The sequence below is a fragment of the Anolis carolinensis genome, chromosome 4 (genome assembly GCF_035594765.1).
Source record: "Anolis carolinensis isolate JA03-04 chromosome 4, rAnoCar3.1.pri, whole genome shotgun sequence".
Classification (NCBI taxonomy): Eukaryota; Metazoa; Chordata; class Lepidosauria; order Squamata; family Dactyloidae; genus Anolis; species Anolis carolinensis.
In genome coordinates, this window is record NC_085844.1 from 95,134,854 (window position 1) to 95,154,309 (window position 19,456).

The 19,456-nt window shown below is 45.2% G+C and overlaps 1 protein-coding gene across 4 annotated transcripts; it reads left to right on the forward strand.

The window, feature by feature from the left end:
- Positions 1–1,217: 1,217 nt before the first annotated feature.
- irx2 (iroquois homeobox 2) lies at positions 1,218–12,662 on the forward strand. Of its 4 annotated transcripts, none has more exons than XM_008117609.3 (5): positions 1,218–2,137; positions 5,631–6,054; positions 8,372–9,130; positions 10,878–10,948; positions 11,995–12,662. In XM_008117609.3, exons 1-4 carry the CDS (start codon positions 1,892–1,894, stop codon positions 10,919–10,921), a joined length of 1,473 nt encoding a protein of 490 aa, XP_008115816.2. In that variant the 5' UTR covers positions 1,218–1,891; the 3' UTR covers positions 10,922–10,948; positions 11,995–12,662. The 4 variants fall into 4 exon arrangements, with proteins under 4 accessions (XP_008115816.2, XP_062836882.1, XP_062836883.1 ...); XM_062980812.1 differs by lacking the exon at positions 1,218–2,137 and adding an exon at positions 2,224–3,645 and having other exon boundaries at positions 11,942–12,662; XM_062980813.1 differs by lacking the exon at positions 1,218–2,137 and adding an exon at positions 2,224–3,645 and having other exon boundaries at positions 11,999–12,662.
- The last annotated feature ends 6,794 nt before the right edge of the window (positions 12,663–19,456 follow it).

Genomic DNA, 19,456 nt, shown 5'->3' on the forward strand with positions numbered 1-19,456 from the left:
GAAGAGAAAAACAAGAAAAGAGGCGAGAAGAAGGAGGAAGAAGGGGCACGTTTCTCCTCACGCATCCAATTTTGGCAAGAAGGAAAATCATATCGGATGCCCTTCTAATGAATTCGCTCCTGACACAAAGAGAAAAAAAATCCCCAATTACAATCTCCTTCAAAATAAGGGGAAGAGTACCTGGGTTAGGTGCAGACTGAACCACACAGGCATCGGGCGCCTCAGTCCTAACACAACACACCCCCCACCCCCCCCCCCCCCCATATATATGTGTGTGTGGGTGTGTAGTTCAATCCCACTTGATTTCAGAGTGACTTCTAATCACTACCACTTGGAGGAGGAACTATTCAATGATCATATTTCCTTGATTATTTCATACTGTTCCTTACACCGAAGCTGCAGAAGGGAAATTCCGAGAAATTCTGGTTCCTAGATCGCTTGCCCTCCCTCCCCGCCCTACCGAAAGGGGCCAAGTCACTGCTCTGAAAGGGAATCCGACTTCCAAAAGGACCGGCTTTCTTTCCGGCTGTTTCACAGGACTTCCCAAAAGAGTTCCAACTTCCACTGGCGGACCAGACAGAAGGCTTGCGATGGGGTTTTATAAGAGCGAAGACTTCTCTGTATTGTCACCCTCTTTCCGGTATGAGCAAACTTCAGCCCTCCAGGTGTTTTGGACTTCAACTCCCACAATTCCTAACAGCCAGTAGGCTGTTAGGAATTGTGGGAGTTGAAGTCCAAAACACCTGGAGGGCTGAAGTTTTCCCATGCCTGCCCTATTTTAATAATGAACTGGACTTTTCCTGAGCAACCGTGTTTGACATTGAGACCCCTACGTGTGTGTGTCATCTATGTTGTTGTTGTTTATTCGTTCTTCGTGACCTCATGGACCAGCCCACGCGAGAGCTCCCTGTCGCCACCCCCAGCTCATCTATGTCTGTATATATTTGCTCTCTGGAGGGGGGGGGGGAGTCCTATTCCTATTCTCTCAGCATCGAGTCCCCGATCTCCACTTGTATTCAAGGAAACTCGGAAGTTCCAAGAAGGACTAGCTTCCTCCAGGGAAAGCTAGTCCTAAGACAGCCTTGTGCCAATAGGGAATGCCTCCAACCCGATTGCTGGAGATATATACCCGGGAATACGCCAGGCCCCTTAACCTTCAGGGGAGGCGAAAGACAGCCAGAGGGAGAAGGCGGAGGAAGCGTTGCAGCTCCGCGCCCTTTCCTCTCCCTTGCGCGCGCCTCGAGGCTCGAGATTCGGAAAGGGAGGGGGAGGTGAGGGACTTCTCCTCGCCTCTTTCCCAAAAGTCCCGCCTTCCCTCCCTTCCCTCTGGGCTGAGAAAGGGGGCGTGTCCTCCCGCGTATGCAGATGAGCCGCGGTGACGGACAGCTTACTCGGCCAATGCCCCTCCGAGGGGGAAAAGTCCTCGCCTCACAAAACTCTTCGCTCTCGCGGGCCGAAGCAGGGGGGCGCGAAGAAGGAGAGAGAGAGTTGGGGCCAACAGTAGAGGATGGCCTCGGCTTTCTAACTGAGATTAGATAGAGCTATATTATATTCCGTTCCTCTTCTTCCCGCGCGCTCGCTCCTCTTCTGCGTGGGAAAGGCGGGCGAGGGAGGGAAGGAGCGAGCAGGCAGGCAGGCGGGCGGGCGCGCGCGCGCTCCCTCCCGTCAGGCGCGAGCGGCTTTTCCTTCCGCCTCGCGCCGGGCTCTCCTTTTGGCTCGCGCTCCTCCCGCCGATGGAGGGGACGCTGTGAGCTCCTCGCCCGGCGGAGGAGGCTGTGGCTGTGGCTGCGGCGGGGGAAGCGACAGCCCTCCTCCTCCTCCTCCTCGCCATCCCTGCTCCTTCTGCCGCCCTCTTTCTCCCTCTCGCCCTCTCCTTCTCTCTTTCCCAGCCATGTCCTACCCGCAGGGCTACCTCTACCAGCCCCCGGGCTCGCTGGCGCTCTACTCCTGCCCGGCCTACGGGGCCTCCGCTTTGGCCGCGCCCCGCAGCGAGGAGCTGGCCCGCTCCTCGTCCGGCTCGGCCTTCAGCCCTTACCCGGGATCCGCCGCCTTCACCGCCCAAGCGGCAGCCACCGGCTTCAGCAGCCCGCTCCAGTACTCCGCCGACCCGGCCGCCGCGGGATTCCCCTCCTACATGGTGGGTAGACGGCGCCAAGCCACTCTCTCTCTTCTCCCCCCCCTCCCCTTCCATCTTCATCCTCTTCCTCCTCCTCCATCGCTCCCCCACCCGCCCCAAACAGGGCATTCTGTCTTGTCTTTTTCACTCCTTCGTGATTCCCCCTTTCTCTCCTTCTTTACCCCCAAGTCACCCCCTTTTTCTATCTTTTTTTCTTACCCTTTGCTCTTGGACTTTTTGCCTTGTTTTTCTTTTCTTTTTTTCTTTCCTTTCGGGGCCCTTCCACACAGCCTTATATCCCAGAATATCAAGGCCGAAAATCCCACATTTTCCGATAACCCAGTTCAAAGCAGTTATTGTGGGATTTTCTGATTTGTTATGCTGGGTTATAGGGCTGTGTGGAAGGGCCCTCGGTCTCTTCCCAGACCCCTTCCACAAGCCCACATTATATGGCCCTGTGGAGTCAGATAGCCCAGTTCAAGCAGATATTGTGATATTCTGGGTTATACTACTGTGTTGAACGGCCCCCAGTTTATTCCCCCCCCCCCCCTTCGTCTGCTTCCTCTCTTTCCCCCTCTCCCTTTTTTCACCTTTCACTTTTCACCGCTTCTTGGATCATTTCTTGGCTCGATCTGCACTGCCATATACTGTCCGTGTAGTGCATTATTTGGCAGCCTAAGGCCCCTTCCACACAGCTGAATAAAATCCCACATTTTTTGCTTTGAACTGGAATTTATGGCAGTGTGGAGTCAGATAACTCAGCTCAAAGCAGATATTGTGGGATTTTCTGCCTTGATTTTCTGGGCTATATGGCTGTGTGGAAGGGCCCCTAGTTTTATCCTCGCCTGCTTTCTCTCATTCCCCCTCTCCCTTTTTTCTTCTTTCACTTTTCGCCGCTTCTTGGGTCATTTATTGGCTCGATCTGCCCTGTCCGTATATGCATTATTTGGCAGCCATGGCTTGAAAGGCATTTCCCATCCACATTCTACGAAAGTATCTCTGCGTGTATGTGATTTGTCTTTGGGTTGCTGTGAGTTTTCCGGGCTGTATGGCCATGTTCCAGAAGCATTTTCTCCTGACGTTTCGCCCGCATCTATGGCAGGCATCCTCAGCGGTTGTGAGGTCTGTTGAAAACTATATATCTGTGGAATGTCCAGGGTAGGAGAAAGAACTCTTGTTTGTTTGAGGCAAGTGTGAATGTTGCAATTGGCCATTTTGAATAGCATTGAATGGCCTTGCAGCTTCAAAGCCTGACTGCTTCCTGCCTGGGGGATCCTTTGTTGGGAGGTGTTAGCTGGACCTGGTTGATTCCACCTCGATTAGCACGGAATACCCTTTCAGTTTCAAGCTCTGGCTGGGGTGAGAAAATGTTTCTGGGACGTGGCCATACAGCCCGGGAAACTCACAGCAACTCAGAGATTTCGGCCATGAAAGCTTTCGACAACACATTTGCTTGCAGCTCTCGATGTCGGATTGGGACGGTTTCCCACCATCGCGCGTATTTTGTGTTCGAGGATTTTAAAAAGAAGGTAAAAGTCTGGGAAAGTGGGGCAAAGGTTTCGTTTTGTGCCCCTTCCACACAGCTGTATAGAATCCACATTGAACTGGATTATATGGCAGTGTGGACACAGATAATCCAATTTAATGATATTGTGGATTATGTAGTGATATTCTGAATTATATGGCTGTGTGGAAACGCGCTCAGTTTCTCCTCACCAAAGGTATCCGTTGGGGCAAAGGCGGAGGTTTCCAACAAACCTCTGAGGACGCCTGCCACAGATGCAGGCAAAACATCAGGAGAGAATGCTTCTGGAACATGGCCATACAGTCCGGAAAACTCACAGCAACCCAGCGAAGGAGGATCTTTGTTTAGAAGAATGGGAGCCGGTCTCTAAACGCTCCTCTGTTTGTCTGAAAAGCAGCCCCCGCGAACAGGAGTCAAATCCGGACCTTCTCTTCCCTATCTAGAGCAAGTTTTCCAGCCGCCTCGCCTCTCCTTTCCTCCCCCCTTTCTTTCCACACCCTAGTATTATGTCGACTTTAAATCAGCGCAATTTTAAACGTTTAAAGGGTGAATTAAAATGCTAATTATATCGCATTTGACCAATTCGAAACGGTGCATATTCTTCTGGTGGGCAAATTGGATTTGCAATGCATTAGCGCCGTGAATTGCTAAGTTGGGGGGGGGGGGGCTTTGTGGTATGTGTGTGTGTCTCTTTCTCTTCTCTCTCTTTCCCATTAGGAAAAAAGGGAGAAAGGGGAGAGGGAAATATTAAGAAGCTACCTGTGTGGCCTTTGGGAAGGGGGAAGCCGCGCGGAGTCTGGATCCACACTGCCATATAATGCCGTTTGAACGGAATTATATGGGACTACACTGAGCATATATTGCATTGTTTGGCAGCCTAAGGCCCCTTCCACACAGCTGAATAAAATCCCACATTATCTGCTTTGAACTGGGATATATGGCAGTGTGGACTCAGATAACCCAGTTCAAAGCCGATTTTGTGGGATTTTCTGCCTTGACATTCTTGGTTATATGGTTGTATGGAAGGGCCCTGAGTTGCAACATAGATATATGGAGAGGAGCAGATGGAAACTAAGTCATTGTTTTGTTTTTCAATAAGAGAAAAGGAAAGTTGATTTTCATACCCTTTGGGCATCTTTCAAAATGATTATGATAATATAAAGATGTGTAACAAAACTAATAAGGTATAATATAACATAATACATCGTATGATATCAAATTATACTATATTAAGGTAATGTATATTATAATATCTATTGTATTATACCTTAATAACATCCTTACTTTATCAAGTAATCGGGGCGTAGCCAGAAAAAAAATATCGGGAGGGGTTTTGAAAATTTCGGGGGGAGGGGGTTGAACCCTTGATACCCCCCCCCCCCCCCCTTCAGACCTGTCAATATCTGCTTGAGATAGTGCCTGGAGGGACTCTTAATTTTTTGCGTCTCATAGCATGGGGATTTGGTTAACCAGTTAAAATTCATGAGTAAACCAAGTTTTTTTTTAACATGAAAAATTTGGGGGGGGGGGAGTTGAATCCCTACCCCCCCCCCCAGGCCTGTATATAATTGTGTGTGTGTGTGCAGAGTATATAATGGAATGCTTTCACGGCCGAAATAACTGGAGTGTTGTGTGGTTTCCGTGCATATATGCATGGCTGGCATCTTCAGCGGATCCCCTGAAGACGAAACGTCAGGAGAAAATGCTGCTAGAAGGCGCCCATACACGAAAACAACGCAAAACCCTATAGGGCCCTTCCACATAGCCATAAAACCCTAACTGTCAAGACAGGAAATCTCACAACATCTGCTTTGAACTGGGTTATCTGAGTCCACACTGCCATATATTCCAGTTCAAAGCAGCTAATGTGGAGTTTTATTCAGCCCCTGCCTACAATTCGGCAGGCAAACGTTGTCTCTCAAGGAAGGGACTTGCTAACGGACCGTCCTCTCTCTCTTCCTCTCTCTCTCTTCCTTCCGGGCCTGACAGGGTTCCCCCTACGACGCCCACCCGACGGGGATGAGCGGGGCCCTCAGCTACCACCCCTACGGCAGCCCGGCCTACTCCTACCAGCTCAACGACCCGGCCTATCGGAAGAACGCCACGCGCGACGCCACGGCCACGCTCAAGGCCTGGCTGCAAGAGCACCGCAAGAACCCCTACCCGACCAAAGGCGAGAAGATCATGCTGGCCATCATCACCAAGATGACCCTCACTCAGGTCTCCACCTGGTTCGCCAACGCCCGCCGCCGCCTCAAGAAGGAGAACAAGATGACCTGGGCGCCGAGGAACAAGAGCGAGGACGAGGACGAGGACTGCGACGGAGGAGGAGGAGGAGGGGGCCTGCGGGGCAAGGAGGAGGCCGCCTCCGACAAGGCCCGTGACAGCAACGAGACCTCAGCCGAGGACGAAGGTGAGGCAGAAAGACAGGCAACAATAACAATAACAAATCTCCGAGGGCGGGGGGGGGGGGTCAATAGTGAAGAATGAGCCACTCTGAACTGCCTTATAGGATCAGCTATGGGTGCCTACATTGTTCCCCAAGGGACTTTCCCTAGCCTCCTTTCAAACAATCGCGCCTTCACCCGCCTGCTGTTCCCTTAGGCTGCCGAATAATGCAGTTGAACTGCGTTCTGGGAATGTCCTTAACCATATTATATGGCAGTATGTGCGCTGACCACACAATGTAGTTCCAACTGTATTATATAGCAGTAGTAGTAAAGTAAAGGTTTTCCTCTGACGTTAAGTCCAGTCGTGACCGACTCTGGGGGTTGGTGCTCATCTCCATTTCTAAGCCGAAGAGCCGGCGTTACCGTAGACACTTCCAAGGTCATGTGGCCGGCATTACTGCATGGAGCGCCGTTACCTTCCCGCCGGAGCGGTACCTATTGATCTACTCACATTTGCATGTTTTCGAACTGCTAGGTTGGCAGGAGCTGGGGCTAACAGCGGGCGCTCATTCCGCTTCCGGGATTTGAACCTGGGACCTTTCGGTCTGCAAGTTCAGCAGTTCAGCGCTTTAACCCACTGCGCCACCACCAGAGGCCCCTAGCAGTAGTACGGCTGACCATATAATATAGTTCAAACTATTTTATATCAGCTTTCGTGTCAGGAGCGACTTAAGAAACTGCAAGTAGCTTCTGGTGCGAGAGAATTGGCCGTCTGCAAGGACGTTGCCCAGATATTTCGATGTTTTACCATCCTTGTGGGAGGCTTCTCTCCTGTCCCCGCGTGTGGAGCTGAAGTTGATAGAGGGATTGGAACCCGATCTGTTTGTCCCATTGCGCCACCGGGGGCAATATAGGCTGAGCTGACCACAAAATATAGTTCCAACTGCATTATATAGCAGTATGTACGCTGATCGTATAATATAGTTCCAACTGCGTTATATAGCAGTATGTAAGCTGGTCATTATAAGGAGCCCCCGATGGTGCAATGGGTTAAACCCTTGTGCCGGCAGGACTGCTGACAATCCGCGGGAGAGGGTGAGCTCTCTCTGTCAGCTCCAGCTCCCCATGCGGGGACATGAGAGAAGCCTCCACAGGAAGGTAAAACATCCAGGCGTCCGCTGGGCAATACCCTTGCAGACGGCCAATTCGCTCACAACCAGAAACCACTTGAGGTTTCTCAAAAATTAATATAGTTCAAACTATTATATGGCAGCATTTACGATGACCATATAATGCAGTTCCAACTGCATTATATAGCAGTAGTACCCTGACCATATAATATAGTTCAAACCGCATTATGTGGAAGTATGTACGCTGACCATAAACTGCAGTTCAACTGCCTGAGATGACAGTATAGATGAAGCCCCAATAGTTTCTTTATCGGGTTGTTGTATGTTTTCCGAGCTGTATGGCTATGTTCTAGAAGTATTCTCTCCTGACGTTTCGCCCACATCTATGGCAGGCATCCTCAGAGATTTCTTTATCCTTCGGATGTACCATTCTGGGTTTGGTTCCCATGTGAGCAGCCCCAGTCCCTTCGGGGAAATAAAATTATTATTATTATTATTATTATTATTATTATTATTCCCCTAGTTTCCCTTTAAAAAACTGTCACGCGTTCCCCAACCCTTTCCTCTCGCCCGCTTCTCGCTTAGGCTGGATCTAACCCTCCGCTCCGAGTGATGCAGTTGGAATTGCAATACACGACCATATATATGGTGCGGTTTCAGCTGCATTACGTGGTTATACACCGAAGGGCCGAAGTTTGCCCATGCCTGCGCACACTGACCACATATAACGTAGTTCGCAGTGCAGTGAATGGCAGTACAGACGGGACCTAAGTCTTGGTGGTCTCTTTCGAACAGAGTGGCCTATTCGTGTCAGGAGCGTCTTGAGAAACTGGTGTGAGAGAATTGGCCGTCTGTAAGGACGTTGCCAAGATGGGTCGATGTTTTACCATCCTTGTGGGAGGCTTCTCTCATATCCCTGCACGGGGAGCTGGAGTTGACAGAGGGAGCTCACCCGCTGTCTCCGGATTCGAACCTCCCTGCCGCACAAGGGTTTAACCCATTACGCCTGCCGCAAATGTTGGAGTCAGGAATCCTAGGCAGGGGTGGGCGTTGGTGCCGGAGGGTCCGGGTCCTGAGTGGGTGCGGAAGGGAGGGGGTTAGGTTGGGGGGGGGTCGTGTGTGTCGGAATGTTAATCGGGGATCAAAGGCAAAGTTTCCTTGACGGCTGGGCCTGCTTCTTTGGCCCCTTCCCTCCCTTTGTTTCCGCCAGGCATCAGCTTGCAGGTGGATTCGCTGACGGACCACTCCTGCTCGGCGGAATCGGACGGCGAGAAGGGTCCTTGCCGGCAGCTCTGCGAGTCCGGCTCGGAGTGCAAAGCCAAGTACCAGCAGCTCGAGGAGGACGACGAGGAAGAAGAGGAGGAAGACGAAGAAGACGACGAGGAAGGGGAGGAGATCCTGCCCGTGAAGCCGGCCACCTCCTCGCCGCTGACCGGCGTCGAAGCCCCGCTCCTGGGCCACCCCTTGGGTGAGGATGCGGCCCGCAGCGCCGCCAAGGCCGCCTTGGACGCCCGCATCCCGCCGGCTTCGTCGTCGTCCTCGGCGCCCTCCTCGCAGAGCAAGCCCAAGCTCTGGTCGCTGGCCGAGATCGCCACTTCGGACCTTAAGCAGCCTCATCCGCAGCAGCCCTGCCCGCCCTCGTCCTCCTCGCCCGCCCCGCCGCACAGCGCGGCCTACTCGCCCTCCTCGCTCCTGGGCAGGCATATTTATTACACGTCGCCTTTTTACGGCAACTACACGAACTATGGGAACTTCAACGCCGCCCTCCAGGGACAAGGCATCCTGAGGTACAACTCCGCCGCCGCTGCCGCTGCCGCTGCCGCCGCTGCTGTGGCTTCGGGCGACGGACTGAGCGGCAGCCATTGCGGCGGAGCGTCCGCGCACAAGTCGGTCCCGGAGGCCGCGCTCAAGAGCCTCGCCGGGCATTTGGAGCAGCACTACAAGTCCCCCGCTACAGACTCCAAAAAAGGTAGGTTTCCCTTCCTTCCCAGGGGAAACGCTTAAGTGGTGAGGAGGAGGGCGGGCAACACCCCCACTAGCAGCATACAAACTGAACCCTGCCCAATAGCGCTGTGTTGTCCTCCTTTAAGCGTCCTACTAGAAACACAAACGCCTGTTTTGTTCTGTTTCTCCCTTAGGGCCCTTTCACACAGTCATATAACAGGCAGACAATCCGGCGGTATGTGCTTTGAACTGGCTTATCTGAGTCCACACTGCCATAGCAGAAAATGTGGGATCTATGTGGAAGGGGTCTCAGATTTCAGTCGCGGTTTTATTTTCTCCTTTAAAGGAGCCTTTTCTCTAAGGAGCCTTTTCTTTAAGACTTCAAGCAAGGAGCTGAGATTTCTCTTTGGGACCAAAGAAAGAGGCGCAAAATAAGTAGCTCCACAAATACAACTAGCCATTAATGTTTATTATGGATAGGTAGATCTGTTTGTTGATTAATCCAATAAAAGACAAAAAACACACAGATAATAACCATTAATAATCACTATCCTAAAACTTCAATACAACTTAATTAAATAATAAATTTGGTAAAGTGGGATTAAATTATAAAATGAAAGCAGGGGAGTAGAGTGACCAGTGTAAAATAATACATTTAAGTGGGATATATATATATCACACATATATAATATATATATATATATAGAGAGAGAGAGAGAGGGCTAAAGAGAAAACCTCAAATCTCAATTTAAATGGGGTTACTGATATGTATGTGTATGTGTATGTATATATATGTGTGTGTGTATTTATATGTGTATACATAGAAAGAGAGAGAAAACCCCAAATCGCAATTTAAATGGTGTTACTGATATGTATGTGTATGTATATATATATATATATGTGTGTGTGTGTGTGTGTGTGTGTGTGTGTACACACACACACACACACACAAAGAGAAAACCCCAATTGTCAATTTAAGTGGGTTACTGATATGTATACACACATACACAGAAAACCCCAAATCTCAAATTAAGTGGAGTTACTGATATGTATACACATAAAGAGAGAGAAAACCCCAAATCTCAATTTAAGTGGAGTTACTGATATGTATGTGTATGGGTGTAACACTGTGAATATATATGTGTATGTGTGTATTATATGTATACACACAAAAAAGAAAAGAAAATCCCAAATCTTAGTTTAGATGGGTTGACTAAAAACATTAAGAAGCAAAGGAACCCTTTCTGCTTTTTAATCTATAGATTTAGGACAATATGCTGTTTGTTTGATTACTTGCTTGCTTTTGCGAACATTGAAAAGAAAGGCCAGTGTAGTGTTTTGAGAGAAATAAATGGAATACATTGTTTGGTTACAATACCTTATTACAAACTAATTGATAATCTTGACTAGGTTTACTTGGAGGTGAGTTCTAACTCTTAGACACAGTGTGCATATAAGCTTTCAGCCTGTTTCTCTTGCACTGGGAAAGGTTCCTTGTTGTTTTAAGGAATACATGCAAATCACTCCGTTAAAACAAACAGCAGTAGAAATGCTTCCTCCCTCCCCATCCACACACACACACTCAAGCTTCAGCCACACCTCTCCTTATCTGATCCTCTCAAGTTAGCACAGAGATGCAGCCTCAGGCCTAAGCCTTGGGAGGAATGGGCTTCCAGTTTGGTGCCAAGGAGAGAACCAGGCCAGGCCTGGAGTGTATATAATCTCATTAGCCAGCTGTGTCCTGTGACTAACTGACGCTTCTATTTTGACAGACCCCACTGAAGTGTGCACAGTAGGAGTACAACCATACCTATAGAAAGGCAATCACACAGCAGCCAGGCAAGTAAGTGAGACCAGTTTCTTCCTTGTTTCTCCCTCCACTGTTACACTGCTCCCAAAGAGCGTTTGGCAGGCACTCCTAAGACATATTGTACATTTGCCTAATGTTTATATCTTGCTCCTTTACTAAGAGAGCATGATTACAAAAGAGAGGAGGTGAAAAGGGCCTGTGTCATTTCCACCTTTGTTTTGTTCTGAGAGAACAGTGTAGTTCTGTTCATTCATTCACACAGAACTCCAGTTGACTTTAAAAAAAATCATCTGGTGTGTTAAGATTTATATTGGAATAGTTGTCCATATTTTTATCGGGGTTCTAATTTCCTTACAACATCCAGATGGGAAGTTCTCCTGCACACCAGACCCCACTGAAAGGCATGGACGAGAGGGAGGGAACACATGCTCGCTTTGGAATCTGGCCAAAATCCATCTCATTGTCCCCCTAGTCTGCTATTTGAAATGCATATAAGCATAGCAAAGAGAAAGGAGCATAGCAGCTCTCAATTGGCTTGTGCAAAGCTACTTCCTGCTCCTTAGTACATAGAAGAAACCTAAAATTCGAAGGACTTAATTCATGTGGTTATGCTCATGTACATTTCAAACACCCCCCAAACAATTAGATGATTCCTGGGTGGATTCCAAAGAGTGTAATAGGAATGATCTTTGTTCCCCTTTCCCTGCCCCCTGTTTCCAAATAGCGACTTCATATAGGATTAAAGACAAATCTTATTGCCAATTAACTATTAGTAATAATTATTATTAACAATTATTATTAATAATAATCATTATTAATAACAATTATCATTAACATTTATTAGTAATAATAATTAATAATAACAATTATTAGTAATTATTATTATTAATAATAACCGATTATTAATAACTTATTTCCCATCATCTCAAAATAAAAACAAGAAAGAACACCCTGCAGTTCTAGTCTTTTCTATGCTGAGAAAGTGGAATAAGCATATTTTTATAGTGTGACTTACATTCTTTGCAGTCCGCATGTAACTGAAACATTGTGGATGATCTGGTGTTTTCCTTGGTCCACAGGTAGGTGTCACAATTGCTTTGAGAAAAGTCAACAAGCCATCATCTTTCCCCCAAGCTAATCTATCTATCTCTATGTCTATCTCTAACTCTAAATCCGGATCACATCTTGTGCCACTGTATAAAAAGAAGACCACAGAACACTATTAAATCGACAAGATCCTCTCTAATTATTATTAAACCAGAATTTTGTTGGACATTATGTGAGTTCGCTGGTATAGTCTAGTTTCCCCCTATGTATGTGTGACTTTTAAAAAAGGAAGAAGAAGAAGAAGAAGGAAAAAAAGCTGTTTTTTTCTCAGGATATCTTGAAATGATCACTTCATTGCCACGGTATATATATCTATATTCTGTAGGTGTGATAGGATTATTGTACAAACTCTTTGTAAAAGATACATACAGTTAGGGGTTAATTCAAGAAACCGGGACTGAAGAACTTGAGGACCGACAACAAAGTGGAAACAAATTTGATATTTATTTTTGTAATGATATAAGAGCTTCTAGTAATTTATGCAAGTTGTATTGCAATGGAATCCCAACTCTTTTGTAAATAAATTATGCCTGGTTTTTATTTGAGACATTGATGGTTATACAATCCCTCGTTGTTTAACGAGAATTCTTTACTAATTTATATCTTTAATTGTAAATAAAAACAGATTAGTCTACAACAAGGTGGTGGCTTTTTCAATTCATTTTCAGCATGTGGAAAGATAGAGGCACAGTAGCTTGTGATAATTTGTAAAATATCACTGAGAGTATCTTAAAAGAACTTGTTAAGTCTACAAAATATATTCAGCGTGTAGTAAATTAATTCTAGCTGCATATTCAGTCAAAAGAAATCTTCATAGTTTGATGCATTGCGTAGACTGTATCTACCATATATACTCAAGTATAAGCCGACCTAAATATAGGCCGAAGCACCTAATTTTTCCACAGAAAAACTGGGAAAACATATTGACTCTAGTATAAGATGAGGGTGGGAAATGCAGCTACTGGTAAATTTCAAAAATAAAAATAGATATCAATAAAATTACATGAATTGAGGCATCAGTAGGTTAAATGTTTTGCATATTTAAATCAAACTGTAATTTAAGATAATAGTAAGACTTTAATAAGATAAGACTGCCCAACTCTATAAAAGTATAAGATGATCCGAATGTAAGTCGGCCAGGACCCTCATTCGAGTACAAGCCAAGGGGAGCTTTTTCAGTCCTAAGAAGGGCTAAAAAACTCGGCTTATACTCGAGTATATATGGTGTGTTTAAATCAACACTGTATGTGCTGTTTAACATGTTTAATTTCAGCCATTTTAATTCACATTTTCAGCAATTGTTTGCTTTTTTATTTAAAGGTATACAAGAGCATTTTTAAAAAGGCTACAATATGTAAAAATATTCCACTGCTATTTAAAATGCATTCTGCTAATATCTATAATGTGGTAATCACCTCAGTGATCTGCTTTGAGCTCAGGAAAAAATATTGCTAAATAATCACTTCATTTTCCCCACCCAGGAAATAATGAGAATCCCCCTATAATATAATTTCAATAAAGAGACAAACCACCATTTATTCTCTCAGCCCCCAAGATAAATTGAGTGAATATAACTTACGGTTATGAAACAAGAATAATAGCTTCTTAGATTGCCCTTTAATCAATCATACACTTATTTTTCAAGAGCCTCATCTATTTTATTCCATGATTAATAATGTTCCAGCGTGAGAGCATTCTCACATCCCAGCAGGGGAGATCCTGGATGCTTTTCGCTGCTTTGGAATGGTCAGTTGGGGTTCATTACAGGCTGATATTGAACAATTTATAAAATCTTGTCTAAACATCTGCCAGCTCAGATAGGCCGATGTGTCTGAAGATGGGAAATTGCTGGACCAGTTGATATTGACAAACGGGGCTCTCTCCAGTGGCTTTTTGTTCACTGAAAATTAGTGGCCTCTTGCTCAGGGGCTTGTTAGAAAGGGCATTTGAAAGTGATCTCAGATACTTCAGGCTTCAACCTAGGGAATGTTAACTGTGTGTGTGTGTTTGGAGTGTATATGTGTGAAAGAGAGTGGAAGAAAGTGAATGAATGAATGCTGTAATCACAGGAAGCTTAGCAAGACTGTGTAATCGGAAAAATGTATTTGCCTCTTGAGTTTTTGTTACTACTGCTGTCCTCTTCTTGATACTCCCTGCCTGGTCAAGTTGGAAAACTCATTAGGGGGAAATAGACAAGTTTTCCTAACAGTTAGGGATCCATTTCCTAGGACTGTGATCCTCTTAAGTCCAAAGAATTGATTGTTGAGAAAATAAAATAAAATAATAATAATAATAATAATAATAATAATAATAATAATACATCACACAATCCTAGACACTTGGGAAGTGTTCGACTTGTGATTTTGTGATACGAAATCCGGCATATCTATCTTGTTTGCTGTGTCATAATAAAATAATAATAATAATGCAAAAGGCCACCCTACTGGGATTTGTGCGCAACATCCGAAAATACATCACACAGTCCTAAACACTTGGGAAGTGTTCGACTTGTGATTTTGTGATACGAAATCCAGCATATCTATCTTGTTTGCTGTGTCATACACCGTTCTTGTGTCAATAATAATAATAATACTTTATTTATAGGCCGCCTTATCTCCTCAGAAGGACTCTAGGAGGCTTCCAGACAATGACACAAACATTCAGTGCTTTAGGTAATACATGTTTTGGAAGCCTTGTTTTCTCCATCCAGCTATTAGAGCATTTCTTTTGAGCATTTAAGCTTCTCTTTTTTCCCTCCTAAGGGTAAAGAATGACATCCCAAGCTATTGCTCCAATGTATCTTCCTTAGGGGAATGCACATATGCAAATAGTCATTAGGTACAAATGATTCCAGCCCAGAGACATAGGTTTAGGCCAGATATGTTTGCATGATTCCACCTTTAAAATATGAATGGATTATTTTCCCATCCATGCAATTCATTAGACACTGAGATCACTCAGTGCAAAAAATATATAGGAGAGAACCAGAATGTAGATTGGGTTGCTGTGAGTTTTCCAGCCTGTGTGGCCATGTTCCAGAATCATTCTCTCCTGACATTTCACCCACATCTAGGGCAGCATCCTCAGAGGTTGTGAGGTCTGTTGGAAACTAGTGAGGTTTATATATCTGTGGAATGTCCAGGGTGGGAGAAAGAACTCTTTTCTGTTGGAGGTAAGAGTGAATGTTGTAATTAATCACTTTGATTAGCATTCAAAAGCTTTGCAGCTTCAAAGCCTGTCTGATTCCTGCCAGGCTTTGAAGCTGGAGATTTCTTTTGTCTAAAAGTCTCAAACCACCAAGAGTTGTGCAAGAAAAGGGTGCCTCCCTTTATTTCCAAAGAAGTTTACAGAAAGAATGCTTGGATTATTCATTGCACATCTCACATTCTGTTAAAGTGCAGGAGAACTTCCTAGGAGGCTGTGCTGAAGCTACTTTCCCAGATTGCAACACAGCTTAAAAGAGCAACTTTGGGAGTTGGGTATGTGGCTGCACATCAATAATACTTCTGTCCTTTTTAAAATATTAGGGTTTTTATTTTTAAATATTTCTCAGTTATACATTCTTTTTCAAACCCAAATCAAAATCCCTGGAGGGAACACTTTGCCTTTCAATAGATGGTTAATATAATAATAATAGCAATAATAAAAATAATAATAATTTTATTGATTAGCCCTTAGGCCATACCACAATACCAAACCAAACAACAAGGCTTGATAAGACTTGATTACACTCTATATAGTAAGTTGAAACAAGACACTAATAACAAAACAGCAAATAAATAGATGGTTCAATATATTGATTTGATTTCTATCTTGTTTGTTCTCCCAAATGGAATTCAAAGCAGTTTACAATATACATAAAAAGCAAACATCTAAAACTACACAAAGGCCACAAAGGTTTTCAAAGCATTACATTACACATTTCATTTCAACCTATTAAAAGACTATCAAAACAATTAAAATATACTGTGACCTGGATCTGCTGAATTCATAACCATAACCCAATATTTATTGCTATTAATAATAATAATTATTATTAATAATTATCATTTATTATTAATAATCACAATTAATCATTAGTATTAACCATTAATAATAATAATTAATTTCTGTGCTATTTCATGGGGAAAATATCTTGGGAAGTTGATATGGCATTATGTTTATCATATTATTTATGAAATATGTTTCAGCGATGCAAATGATTCCAGTCTTTGTAGTCAGTTGATGGTAGTGAGGGAGACTGTGACATTATTTGGTCTCTCTCTCCCCCTTGCTGTTGCTGGGATCATTCCTCCCTCCTTTTTCTTCTCTTTCTCCCTTTATTATAACCCAGGTTCTCTACCGGGAACGTGTACATTTCTGTTGGCTTTATTTCACTACCCCCTTTTAAAAAAGAATCCATTCTATGGCAGAGATTAGGAAAGCTAACGACTCTCCTTTGATGTTTATACGCCCAAAGAATTATCTCAGATTTCCATAATTTACTCACCCCTTGCTAGAATTTAGACCTGGGATTTCTTTCTTTTTTTTTTCTGGAAGGAAGAAAAAGTCGAAAGACTTTGGGCAAGCTGGCTTTGAAACGTTTTCCCTCTTTGCCTGTCAGATCCAGGCAGGGTTTTTTATAATCTCAGAGAAAGAGGGAGAGAATACGAATTTCCAGCGGACTGCTTTCCCCAAAACCCCTCTCTTCTATTAAAGAGTGGGCAGCAAATCACCTTTTTCTTTTCCTCTTAAAATGGTAATTCCTTTGGGAAGTTCTCCTACACAAGTCTCCTTCCTTAAACCGAGACGGTGTGTTTATGTGTTGGTGAGAGTGTTATGTGTTGGCTCTCTGTGTATATATATGGCACACTTGAGCAGGCAATTCTCATGCACAAACCCCCTCCCTCAGTAATCATAAACCTTTCCCTATCTCTGCTCTCGAGGGAAGCTCAAAACAGCTCCATCTACGCTGCCATATTGGAACTGCATTATATTGTCAGTGTAGACTCATATAATACAATTCCAGCCGGATTGCTGTGCTGTATTCTGTGGCGCATTCTTTCCTGACGTTTCGCCTGCATCTATGGCAGGCATCCTCAGAGGTTGTGAGGTCTGTTGGAAACTAGGCAAGTGAGGTTTATATATCTCTGGAATGTCCAGGGTGGGAGAAAGAACTCTTGTCTGTTTGAAGCAGATGTGAATGTTTCAATTGGCCACCTTGATTAGCATTGAATAGTCTTGCAGCTTCAAAGTCTGGCTGGGATAATCCTTTGTTGGGAGGTGTTAGCTGGCCCTGATTATTTCCTATCTGGAATTCCTCTGTTTTCTGAGTGTTATATTTCATTTACTGTCCTGATTTTACAGGGTTTTTTTTTTAATACTAGTAGCCAGATTTTGTTCACTTTCATGGTTTCCTCCTTTCTGTTGAAATTGTCCACATGCTTGTGGATTTCAATGGCTTCTCTGTGTAATCTGACATGGTGGTTGTTAGAGTGGTCCAGCATTTCTGTGTTCTCAAATAATGTACTGTATCCAGGTTGGTTCATCAAGTGCTCTGCTATGGCTGACTTCTCTGTTGAATCAGTCTGCAGTGACTTTCATGTTCCTTGATTCGTGTTTGGGCAATGCTGCATTTGGTGGTCCCTATGTAGACTTGTCCACAGCTGCATGGTATAGGGTAGACTCCTGCAGAGGTGAGAGGATCAATCTTGTCTTTTGCTGAAGTTAACATTTGTTGGATTTTCTTAGTGGGTCTGTAGATAGTTTGTAGGCTATGTTTCTTCATCAGCCTCTCTATGCGGTTAGTGCAGGCATGGGCAAACTTGAGTCTTCCACAATTCCTAACAGCCTACCAGGCTGTTGTGGGAGTTGAAGTCCAAACCATCTGGAGGGCCCAAGTTTGCCAATGTCTGGGTTAGTGTACGGTAAGAACACTTTTCCTCAGGGTGGATCTTTGTCTTTACTCTCATTGGCTTGTTCTTGGCCTTGCAGCTCTTCTCTCAACAAAGGATTTCCCCCAGGCAGGAATCAGCCAGGCCTCGAAGCTGCAAAGCTATTCAGTGCTAATCAAGGTGATCAATTGCAACATTCACACTTGCCTCCAACCCACAAAAGTTCTTTCTTATATAAACCTCACTTGCCTAGTTTCCAATATACCTAACCTCTGAGGATGCCTGCCATAGTTGTTGGCGAACCTTCAGGAGAGAATGCTTCTGAAACATGGCCATAGGGCCCGGAAAACTAACAGCAACCCAGTGATTCCGGCCATGAAAGCCTTCGACAGCACATCTGATTTATTTTTTTTACCATCCTCGCATTGGGAGCACCCAGGATTCGAACCCGCGACCTTTCGGTCGCAGTGGGCACAAGGTTTAACCCTTTGCGCCACCGGAGGCTCCGGCTCCACACTGACAATATAATAGATAACATGGCAGTGTAGATCCAGCCCAAATGAGGGACTGATTGCAACGTCAGGGAAAGGATCGGAGGTCGAGTAAGAGCAGCTTGACGTGTAGATATGGAAACCTCCGAGCAAACTGAAAGAAGTCTATTCTTACTCTACAGCCAAAGCTTCGGGATTCTCAGTTGGGGAGAAATCCCAGCCAATTTGTCTTTCCGCGGGGCAAAGAGCGGCGGGATCCACTCCCCACCCTCTTCTTCTCGTCCAATGAGGGAGAGAGGATTTTCTCCTCCTTCCAAAAGATCCAGGCATTTTCCTCGCTTGTTTCTAGGAAACTTTTTCCCGGAAGGAAGAAGGGGGGAGAGCAATCAGCCAAGATGGCCTTTCCTTCACCTGCCTGGCGTTAGGGATCTTTCCGGAGTTGGGAAGGCTTTACAAAGGCAGGCTCCTCAGGGAGATCTGTGCGTAATCGAGCTCAGCGGGAGCTCTGCTTGCGAGGAAGGGCAACCTGGCATCCTTTCTCCCCCTCCTTCCAACGTGGATTTTGTTTCCTTGCTTCCTTTTGTTCATAGAAGGAACTCCTCGACGGAGCACTCGCCTCCACTGAGGTCTCATGCAAAACTGAATACAAAATGGAGTCCTGAGTCTGAACATACTCAGTATAATCACTTGTCTATGGAGCCCCCAGATGGCGTAGTGGACTAAGTGACTTGACGGTTGGGTTGCTGACCTGAAAGCTGCCAGGTTCGAATCCCACCCGGGGAGAGTGCGTATGAGCTCCCTCTATCAGCTCCAGCTCCATGCGGGGACATGAGAGAAACCTCCCACAAGGATGGTAAAAACAACAAAACATCCGGGCGTCCCCTGAGCAACGTCTTTGCAGATGGCCAATTCTCTCACTCCAGAAGCAACTCGAGTTGCTCCTGACACGAAAAAAAAAACTTGTCTATAACCCCTCCCACAACAAAGAGATACAGTCAAACTAGGAAATCAAGATGCACATAGAATACAGCTTAGCAAATAAGCATACAAGTAAATGAGAGGTTTGGCAG